This window comes from Lutzomyia longipalpis, chromosome 4 (genome assembly GCF_024334085.1).
Source record: "Lutzomyia longipalpis isolate SR_M1_2022 chromosome 4, ASM2433408v1".
Taxonomy (NCBI): domain Eukaryota; kingdom Metazoa; phylum Arthropoda; class Insecta; order Diptera; family Psychodidae; genus Lutzomyia; species Lutzomyia longipalpis.
The window spans coordinates 11691911-11703647 of record NC_074710.1 but is presented as its reverse complement, the minus strand read 5'-3'; the positions used below and the strand labels follow the sequence as shown (position 1 = coordinate 11703647).

General features: G+C 33.8%; 1 protein-coding gene across 1 annotated transcript; it reads left to right on the top strand.

Annotated features, from left to right (window-relative positions):
• On the top strand, positions 1 to 3118 carry LOC129796307 (leucine-rich repeat-containing protein 4B-like). The gene is made up of 3 exons (XM_055838119.1): positions 1 to 1005; positions 1853 to 2305; positions 2374 to 3118. Exons 1-3 carry the CDS (start codon positions 391 to 393, stop codon positions 2824 to 2826), a joined length of 1521 nt encoding a protein of 506 aa, XP_055694094.1. The 5' UTR covers positions 1 to 390; the 3' UTR covers positions 2827 to 3118.
• Positions 3119 to 11737: the final 8619 nt, after the last annotated feature.

The window sequence follows — 11737 nt, the reverse complement described above, 5'->3', positions numbered from 1 at the left end:
CGAGGCCTCACTACGAACTGATAAGATAGCGAAATTCAATGATATCTCGCGCTACAGAAACTGATATCACGTACCTGTTGAATCATTTCCTACTGAGAAGTTACCAAAGAGTGGATGAAAACTCTGCTCCTCTCCTCTGTGGATGGGCATTTTGTGAGAAAAAAAGCATTGAGAGGGTGAAAGTTTACTTGCATTGATGCAGAAGTGAATTAGGTGCTGCATAGGTGTTGCTTTTGTGTGGAAAAAGTAGTGAAAAGTGGTGGAAAGTGGGTAGGAAAAAGAAGAAAATTACAATCAGTCACGCCCTGAAACTGTGATAAGGCTTTGTGAAAAATTAGGGCGTTTTCTCTGCAGGAGTTTTTATGTGAAAAGGACGTTATAAGTTTGAAAATGAGGATACACAGTGCTACCTTCCTAGTCATTTTGCTAGCTGTATCAGCCTTTGGTGCTGAGAGCAACAATACAACTGCAGAGACAACCAAGGAAACCACAAAGGAACCAACCAAAGAGTCAGAGAAAGAGCCCCCAAAGGATTCCAGCGTTATCTGCTCATCATGCATTTGCGATGATAAAGCAAAGCTCCTTGATTGCAGTGAACGCAGCTTCCGCGATATGTTGAATGAGGATGATTGGAAGCCATTAAATAAGAGCTTCACCCTTCGTACTGTTCACTTCACACGAAATGACCTGACAAAGATTCCCGCCTTCCCTGAACTCCCAATTGAGGAGCTTGATCTCAGTCACAATGAGATCTCAACGATTGAGAAGAAAGCCTTCAAGGAACTCCGAAGTCTCATTTATCTCGATCTCTCCCACAATCGCTTGGATTCAAATGCCATCCATCCGGATGTCTTTGAGGGACACTACGACCCAGATGAGTATGAACCCCTCAACAAGTTGAGAACTCTCAAGCTTAACGACAATAACATCCACACACTGAGGTCGGAAAATTTTGAGCATTTGCCACACCTGAGAGAACTCAGCTTAGCGGGAAATCCCTTCCAGGTACGTTGCGTATTAACGTGAATTTAAAAAGAAAATTATATTTAGCATAAGCCATAAAAATGTTACAAATTTATGCAAGAAATATGACTTATTTAATGAGAAAATAACATTGTTTTCCTTCTTAAAATACCTACGATAAGAAAACAAAGAGTTTTTCTTCTTAGCTCAATGTGAAGTGTTTTTTTACACTGTTAGGAATTATTAAAAAGTATTTAATACTTTTTAATACCCTAAAATTCCAAAGGTATAGATTAGGGCTATTTATGAAGAAAAAGAAATGTTTTACTAACATAATTCATTAGGAAGAATAATGTCTTTTAAGTTATTTAATGTGTCTACTATCTTCTCCTTCCAAAACAAAATTTCCTCAAACGATGCATAATAATTAAGAGAATTTTTTTTTAGGAAAAACTGGGAAAAACTTAAAGTTTTATGTGTCTCTACTTTAGATTGTAATTCAAACATTTTAGAACGTTCTAATTACTATAGAATCAAAAGAAACACAGCTAAAACCACAGTGCTAAGAAATTAATTAAAATATAAAAACGACGCCATTTTTTTACAAAATGGCCGCCAAAGTGTCAGAAACTTTTCATTTTTCTTATACTTTTCCACACAAAACGTTCAAAGAGAGTTCCAACATATGAATAAATCGTTCAAAAATATATCATTTCGCAACACTGAGAGAGCCAACATACTACGTAGTAAAAATTCTTATCAAACTTCTCACAAAGATAAAGCCCCCACAAAAGATAAGACGGAACTTGAAATTTGATCCACTTCTTTTGGCTCTAAAATAAGCAAAATAATATTCTAAAAAAAATCACTTTCTTCCTTTTCATTCCAGGTGATTGATTCTTCGTCTGAAATGGCAATAACGAGTGTTCGTTATTTGGAAGTTCTGGACCTGAGTAGGATGGAAATCTCCAAAATTCCTACGCATCTCTTCCATTCTCCGCGAGGACTTAAAACGCTCAATTTAACGGATAATTTGATGACTGAAATCCCCGATGCTCTACTCTTTGCTAAGAATCTGGAAACTCTCTATTTGGACAATAATTTAATGACTCGTCTTGGAACGAATCATTCAAAATTCGCCATAATGCCAACAATAAAGTTCCTCAGCGTCTCGTACATGCCTGTACTTGAGCGCATTGAGCACGGAGCTTTTAGTGGATTGACAGGACTGAAAACCCTTCAAATGAGTATGAATCCTAAATTGAGCTTCATTCATGCTGATGCTCTGAGTATGAAGGGATCAGAGGATCCTTCACGAGAGGAATGGCCAGATTTGACGCATGTAAGAACACTTGAAGTCCCTTTAAAGGATTATTCATTACTTTAGAGATTTTTTCATTAATTTTCTAGCTCTATCTGCACAATAACAACCTAACAACGCTGGATATGATGACATTGGCAAATTGGGAGCACCTAGAAGTCCTTGATATTCGCAACAATCCTTGGCTCTGCGATTGCAGCAATCAATGGATGATTGATCGACTCCTGGGAAAACTTCACGGAGACACTGAACGTCTCCTTGAGGATGTTGTGTGTGAGCATCCAAGTGAAATGCGTGGTACAAAGATGGTTGACCTGGAGAATCAACAGCTACGATGCGTGGACAAGTATGGGAATCATCCTGAACAGGATGGAGTTATCCTCATGGGAATGCTAATTGGTATTCTCTTGGCTATACCAATTTCCCTCATGATTATCTTGGTTTACCGACGTGGATGCTTCGGTTTGCTTGGACCCCGTGGACCAGCTGACTATTCCCGTGCATTCTACAAAAGGGCCAGTCAGGATGATATGTACTTCTAGAGAGAAGATTTTTCGTGACATGGTGGACGAGACATCACCCTTCGAGAGCATCTTATACTTGGCATCTCTATATAAAACATTTCAGACACATCTTTTTTGTATTCCAAATGCTTTTTTGGGAGTAATAATTTCGTTTTTCTTCACTAAAAAATGCTCTAAAATTCAATTTGGAATTTTAGGTTATGTATGAACAAAATGGCGGAAGCTTTGTGACTAAATATTAAGGCAAATGCAATTATTATTCTCAAAAGAGCATTCCATTTGAGATAAATAAATATTTTAAAGTAGGATACACATTTTCTTTTAGAGAACACGCAATATAACTTTTTTTAGCTGAGAAATTATGAAAAATTGCAAAATTGCAAAATTTTGTTGACAAAAAGAATTAATTCCATTAATTTTGCGATAAGATTAAAATTATTTTCATTTGATTTTATCTTATCGCAAAAATGGGATATTTAATGAAGAAAAAATGTGCAGAGCCAGTTCAAAATTACATACATTGTACCCCAAAAGTAGCCTACATTTCGGCGAAGCATAAATATTTTTAGTCAGACATTTTTTATGTTCATCCGAATGGATTTTCGCGCGTGGAGTCATCATAAAGAAGTAATCTATCTAGATGATCTTCCATAAAGACCATCACTTTAACACATTTAGGGTGCCTTGAACTCAAAACTAACATCCACAGGTGTTAATATAATTACAAAGAGAGAGAGGAGTGAAATTCACTGCACGCACGGAGAAATTAAGCAGTTAAAGAAATCAATTTGAAAAAAAAAAAAGATCTTCCGAAGGATAAAAAAGGTTCATGGTGGGATGAAAAATTCAATAACCGCCCCTGATATTTTAGTGATGAAAAGAGAAAATATTTCCCGCGCTTTATGTGCGGAAGGTTGACCCACAAGGAGACCCTTTATCATTTCTTATTGGCCCAAATTGGAGGCTTTTCACATCAGACACCCATCAGCGGTGACACTAATGACAGAATGCATGCCAAATGGGAAGAAATTGCAGAGAGATTGAGTAGATCAACCCATAACTGCCCATATTCGGTAGGCATAAATTAATTGCGATGCCATCCATTGCATAATCTTCATGCGGAGAAAACATTGAGGACCGCATGGGAAGTTACGGGGGGAGATGATCTGGATTAAAATCGTGCAAGAATTATTATTTTATTCATAAAAAATGAGTTTATTAATTTCAATGTTTTCTCTGATCATTTTGGAGATAGAAAACAAAACAAACCAAGAGCATTCATTTTATGTTACGATCAAGTGGAAGAACTGCAGAGATTTCCACAAAAAAGTATAAAATGACGTCATTATTGCATTTTTATTTCATTTAAAGATTCTAAACGCGAGAGTAATTTTCCATGAATTGGAAAGTTTTTCATTTTCATAATGCATAAACTTCTTTCGGAAAAGTTTAATCAAGAAAATAATTTTTCCAGAGAAAAATAAGCATAGAGAAGAAACATAAATAAATATCCCCAATTTTCCCAAATTTTCCACAGATTATTGCCCCCGTTGGGTAAAACAATTAAGTGGCGTGTCAGACATTGAGTGTGCGCACGCGGGGGAAGGTGAAATTTCGCCATGAGGTCATGAACGTCTCGGCGAGACATTTTTATTGGACCTCTGGGTGCACAAAAAGACGACATATGGAGAAATTTTTGGGCTTGTCCGCGCAATGCCCCGACAAACGAGATCTCTTGGGCAGCGCGGACGCTTGAATATCTCCACGGCCCCGTGGATTGCATAAAAAGATGGAATTTGTGATCGCAATCAATTCAATTTTATAAACCACGTCTCATTTTTATCGTTTTCATAAAGAACGAGAAAGAAGAAAAAAAAGACACCCAACGGGGCCACGTGTAGGGGAACGTGGCCCAATTGCGACCCCCTAAATTCTGTTTCAGAAGGACTGAAAAAAGTTATATTAAAATGAATTAAATCTTCCCAAGTTTGGTACCATTGGAAAGGTCATTTAATAGGCTAACTTTGTTCTATAGATGCAAACATTCTATCTCTTACCTGTTCTGAGTAATAATGGAATTAAAAAAAGTTGCTAAAATTGCACTTTTTCACCACGGTGTTCTAATTGCGACCCCCCGAGTGTTCCAATTGCGACCCCCTTTTTTTGCCGTAATTTGTGGGTTTTTCACTAGTAGATCACATTTATCACTACTATAAATAGGGAAACTGCCATGAATTACCCGGAAAAGCCGGAAAATCAAGAATTTATTTTCATTCTTCCCCACATTTGTTTTGACATTTCGCCCTTGAGGTGACTACACACACTTTCACACACACCGACAATTGCGCACTCACTGACGTAATTCGCAGAAAATCCACGAAAATTCTTCTGAGGAATGCGTAAATTACACTTTCTGCTTTCCCTTTTGGTTGTAGGAACATTTTCACTGCGAAAAAACTTTCAATAAACGTGAAAAAATATTGATTTTCCCGAAATCAAAACACAGCGCGGTCTGTGTGAGAAAGACACTTCCACACCACTACACGCATGCGCGACTGCTTTACCGTGGTGAATGGTGGAAATAGACGGTCCGAATTGAAACATTTTGGGGGTCGCAATTAGACCATTCTGCATGTATTACATTTTCACTTAATTACTTAAAATGCCTAAAATCTTTCAAAAAATTGTAAATCAAGTAATAAACTAGACCCTCTAAGCTACATAAACGCGGCATAATATGAGACATAATAGTGGGAAAAAAACTCATATCAACTTAGTTTCTAAAATCAGAAAATGTCGGCCAAGTGCTGAAAATGAATTTTGATTTTTAATTCGTCCTGTTGTGTACCAAATTAATTTATTTTAGGCGCTAACATTACCTTACTATAATATCTTCATAATGTAGTGAAACTAATTTTATAATATTTCGTCATTTACGAGAAAAAGGGGCGGTCGCAATTGGGCGGCGGTCCGATTTGGGCCACGTTCCCCTAATAATTCTTTTGGCACTCTTGCCCCATTGTGTGACGTAATCGCCGAAGAGGCACCTTAAGTGGTGAACAACGGAAGAATCATCGGCATACGCGTTGAATGAATAAAATTTAGAACTTTGCTATTTGTACGTGTGCTAGAACGTTATACTCCACACACCTTTTGGCGCGTGTGTGTCCACTTCATTGGCCGTTGTTTGGGAGTCATTTAAAGAAGCTCCATTTGAAGAGTCATCCTCCCCTTCTGAGGCCTTAAAGGTGTAAGTTTGATGTCTGTCTCACCGCAGTAAATATTGATTGGTACATGAGATCTTGTTTGTCTTAATCTTGAGAATTTCCCATTAACAGGACCTCGCCGGCAAAGTGGCAAAATTTGTATTTCCCTTTGTAATTTATTTCACGTTTGCCAGTAAATTTTGGCAGATAATGTAAATGAGTTAATATCTTGGTTAATATTTAAATTTTAAAAATATCTTTTTTATCATGGAAATTTTAATTCTTTTAAGGATCTTAGAGCTTTTGTGCGATAAATGGATATCTTCGGTATTTCACAGAAGAATTTTTTTCACTATTTGATAATTTTGTAGATTTCCCATAATTGTACATTATAGCCAAGACACATTTTGTGCTATAAAAAATGTTTAATATCAGGCAAAATGTTTTACGAGCAATACCATATTATAACAAAATTTCGAGGCAATCTTAGAGAATAAGAAAATTAAACTTTCCACAAGTTTATTCTGTTTCTTTGCTAATAAATTTGATCACAAATTTATTTTTATTATTGAATTGAATTGAATTTTATTGGGTTTAATATCCCGGTGAAACATCACAATATGGGACTATATACATATACATGTTATCATAAGGAGTTGAGACTATTTATTTTTATTATGGTTGTATTAAAGTGCTCACCAATGAATCCTTCGAACTTCTGGACTTGTTCATGGTAAAATTCTTTGTAAATTGTTTCTGTGATCATACAACAAAAATTATTATGGGACGAATTTAAAATTTTATAGATAGTGTCTAGGGTTCTATAAAAGATTTTTATATCAAAATTAACGTCAATTTGAATATATTATTTTAATCTTTTAAGTATCTGTCCCTTCATCGTCATAGAACTTGATTCCAGCGATATAAATTTTAACAAACAGAATTCCACTACTTAGAACTCCAATAGCTTTAACTCGACTTTTCGAATATTTCAGTTATGGAGATTAGATTGAATCAAAAGAATCTCAACTTCAGCATGTGTGTCCACATTTTATCAAACTCTTTTGCGAGAAGATTTCAACAGGTACCGTGTTGAAAATAATCTTTGGCCAAGTCTCTGGCGTATGGATTTTTTTTGTCCAATCCATCAAACGTAGTGTAATTATTCAAATATAGGTAAAGAAAATTTCGAGATTTTGTTCGTGCGTGAAGAAAAACAAGACAATGAATCGCAAAGATTGGGTGAGAGAGAAAAAAAGCCCACGTTGGGCACGGAAAAAAAACATTTAAAAAAAAACTTGTTGCAAAATAATGTGCTATTCAAAAAATTAACCAACCTTGATGGTAAATACTTCTCCGGAGGTTGCTCTAAAGGTTCACTTGTACCGCAGCTAACACATGTTTGTGATTAAATGCACAACTTCTGTGTTGATTTATGCTCAAAAGAAAATATAGATGACTTCATTTGGCGCGACAAAAGTGTGACCAGCACGCATTTTGAGGACTTTTCCATGGATGAAGTAAACTTCTCAATAAAATTTTTTTCGGGAAGTCTCTCACGAAGAATTGAGTGAGCATCATTGACTCTTGACTTTCTGAAGCACTTTGAAATGTAAGTATTTTTACAACTGGTTTCAACCTGATATTATATATAATTATATGTAGTTGTAGGAACTTTTAATGCTTTAAAAAAGTTATTAAATATCACCATAAAATAATTTCCTTTTATTCTTGAAGATTTTTTGGTGGATTTCTTTGTTCAGTAAATCATAAAATTTCAAGGTAAAGAAAATATTGATATATTCATTGAATTCAATTTGACAGCATTGATATTTCCTGTTTTCAAAATTTTTAATTCATAATTTTCAGTATTTTTTATTGTGTGTGTTTTTGTACCAATATTTCTTCTTATGCTTGCTTTGTGGCTTTGCCAGCCGAAGTAGGTAAATTCAATTTAAATACATATTCAAATTCTCTTTCTTTGATTTGCAATCCGAACTTAATTAGTTGACTTAATAAGCAGGTAATGCACTGCATAAGTTGTACAGGTATGCTTTAGTTTTTGCAGTAGGCTCGAAACATTTTGCAAAAAAAACTTGGATTATAAAGAAATCTTAATTTTGTTTTTCCTTTCAAAAGCAATAAAAAAAATTCAAAAATAAAAGATGTAAAATATTCAGACGCGAGGATGCAGTAGTAGGGGGGCTCTCTAAATACGATAACGCAATGGCGTTTTAACAATGGCGTCAAATAATTTTTGAAGCTCATGCAATTTTAAAAGCGATTTCAGAACCAATTTTAATGTAAAGAATTTAAAATTTTCCTGCATATTCAATTAATTTTCAAATATTGGGTCGTATTCTGCTTCCAAGAAATCCTTGAAATCGTTAAAATCTCAAAGATTTTTTTGGTCACAGAACATGGCACATAGATTAGAATTGAGTAGGTTCCACATTAAAGAAATGTATTTTTTAATTTTTTTAATTTGTCCAATTTTTCACATTTTATCTAACATATTGGGCCTATTCTGCAACCAAAAAGCGTTTAAAATTTCAAAAAATTGTTTTGAAATTTCAACGATTTCAAAGATTTCTTGATCGCATAATACGAATAATTATTGTAGATTTTTCAAAATATTTTGATCGTCTTTTTTATAGTATTAATAGATTTGGAATAAACATACTTGGTATGCCACGATTGTGGTACCAACTAATAAATTAAGCTTCACAATTTCTCATTAAAACCTTCAATTTAGAGAAATCTCTACATTTTTTTTACATTCTAGCGACGTTTTGATTTGCATCATAGCATTTTTTCAATTTTGAAATTTTTATTAACCAAACCGCTTCAATTAAATTTAAATGAAGCATTTTATCTGAGAGTAAACGCCATGGTAAACAGCAAAAAAGACCCAAAACGAGTTGGTCAAAAAATTTTTTGTAAATATTATTTCTTATGCAAGACTACAAAATTAGTTTTATGATTATTTAATTTGAAGTCTATCAATTACTTCGGATTGCACGAATATCTTTTCTCTTCGGAAAGCTTGACGGTCAATTATGTTGTTTTAATAACTTCGTGTACCTCCTTATCCCAAGTTCTTGCTTCGTGCATTGAAATTGTCTTACTGGGAGTAGTTTCTCCGTCAAGAGGACAGGTTTCTGGGGCCGTAACACTCAAGACGAACTCAAGCACTGCCCAGTCAATGCCGCAAAGGTAATGAGTCAGTGAACTGAATTAAAAGAGACGCACACTCAACATATATGCACTGAAGGTATCGAAGAGATGCAAATTGTCACTGAAGGTTTTCTTTTTTTTTCTCTTCATCACAAAATATAATACCCATTAATTTTCTATGGTTTGTAATTTGCCGCAAATGCATGATGGAGAAAAAAGACGCAATTGTTGGAGTTCAAAATGCCACACAATCATAAAATAATATGGAATTGCTTACTTATAGTTGCAGTACCTATTAGCACACTCCCTACTTTTCTAGAGAGTCTCTCTACACGCCATTTGTCGCTGACTTTTCAGAGATTCATAAAAAGAATCATTAGAGGGGGACCTCTTGAAGCTTTAAACCCGCGCAGCTCTTTCCAATCCCACGGAGATTTTTATTCAAGCGCAATTGAAATGCAATTCAGACGCAGAAAAAGAGCTATTGTTTGGGATTCTTATACATATTTTTCCACCACAGACATTAAAGGCATAAGATTAATGAATTTTCGAAGAAATAAAAAAAAATAAATTCGTTTCTTACTCTGTAATTGCAGAGCAAAAGCAAAAAGTATGCTGAAGAAAATGAAACCTCCATCAAGTGCTTCATTTGTTCAGCAATGGTGGTCGTTTTGAATGAAATATCATTAAGTTTTATGCAAAGTTTTATTGTAAAAGTTTAACCGAGAAAATCTCTCAAGAAGTTTTTAAAATTTTCATGAAGCTTTTAGGATATCTGTTCTTCCTAAACATTTTTTTTTAAAAGGAATTGGAAAAAAGATTCAAAGCAATAATTTTAGGTTATGGAAGGTGTTTATTCATGCATAATAAAATAGTAAATTTACTACAAAATAAAAAAAAGTCTTTAAAGATTAGAGCCATTTTGAAAAAAAAAATTATTGAAATAATTTACTAAAAAAATTTGTTAAAAACTTTCAGAGTTTCATAAGAAAGAAAATACTTAAATAGATAGACTGAAACATCAGAATTATTAGATTACCCTAAAATTATTATCTTAAGTGAATGAAAGGCAGAAAAATGTTAATAAACTTTCATTTCTGGAAAATAAGAAAAAAAAACCGAATGACTTTATTTGTTGTGATGTACTCACTCCCGTTAGTTTACTATAAAATAAAGAGCGCAAGAGGCCTCGGCCTCTTTTGCGGTTCATCCATAGCATTGGACACTACAGTGGCGACGAGGATGGGAGTAATATTTCACTCTCAATGACCAATTTGTATCACAAAAGGCACGCGGAGAAACTTGATTTTCAGTCATCAAGTGTTGCTGTCTTTTAAGAATTAACCCGGATAAGTCCAAAGTACTACCTATATTCTTGTACGTTTCGCAAAATTCACCACACTGAACGACCTAGAAGACTTTTAGAGAAGGAGTTTGTGAACGAAAACCAAAAGAAAACAAAATTTCATGAATATTCTTAAGAAATTAACTTTTCCTGGTCATTAAAATAAATCAAATTTCATGAGAATTTTCCGAAAAAAATAAATTCTGAATGTTGACGGGTTAAAATATATTTGATCAAACAGAAGAGACATGAGATTAAAATGGAAATTTTATTTCAGGATTTACCAGAACGAGATAATAATTTATATAGTCTGCAAATTTTGCATATAAAGAAAAAACCCAGGTTGCTGAACAATCAAATAGGTTTAAGAACAAGAAATTAGCATTTTGCATTAACTAGTTCTCGGTTAGAGATAATAGTTCCCAAAAACCAAACTGAGACATTTCAGTTATACGAAGTTGCTATTAATGAATTACGATTAAAACCTTTAAATGTATGGAAGATTTAAATATACACAATACAGATAAGTTAAGAACGAAAGGTCCGTTTCAAGACATCTTTCCCTATTTTTCTCTCTTAAGCAAACAACTCGAAAAGTTTTAAATGATAACTTTTTATTAGAATAAAAAGAGTGTTAGATTTATTTTTATTGTAAAAAAATAGACATAAAATTCTTTAATATCCGTGTTAGTGGAATATTTTGACTTACAGGAAAATGTTTTAATTTAGTAAGCGTTAATAAGAAAATAATTAATAAAAAAAACTAATAATTAACTTTTTTAAATATGCAAATAGCCATTTAATGAAAGCCTTTAAATTTTTATTAATTTAAAATTGTTTTTCTCCAATCTAAGGTCATTGGAAATTACATTTCTCCTAATTAATTTAATGAAATATGTACACTGAAAAAAACAGTTTCTGCTTCGACTGTCGGTTTAACTGCTTTTCTAAGTACTAATTAAGTTTAAAAAGCATTACTTTATTTCTCAAAAATCTATACCTATAGAGGCGCTGATTATATTTTCGCACAATGGGCCTAATTCAGCGACCAAGAAACCCTTGAAATCTTTGAATTTTGTATTGAAATTTCAAGATTTCAAAGCGAATTTTAAGGGTTTCTTGGTCGCTGAATTAGGCCCAATATCGATATTTTTTAGTTCATGATATTTGGCTATGAAAAAATTACATAGAATTGTATTTT

Coding starts and splice junctions, on each gene's coding strand:
- LOC129796307 (XM_055838119.1), top strand. CDS start 391: ATGAGGATACACAGTGCTACCTTCCTAGTCATTTTGCTAGCTGTATCA. Junction 1,006..1,852: donor TAGCGGGAAATCCCTTCCAG/GTACGTTGCGTA, acceptor TTTTCATTCCAG/GTGATTGATTCTTCGTCTGA. Junction 2,306..2,373: donor AATGGCCAGATTTGACGCAT/GTAAGAACACTT, acceptor TTAATTTTCTAG/CTCTATCTGCACAATAACAA.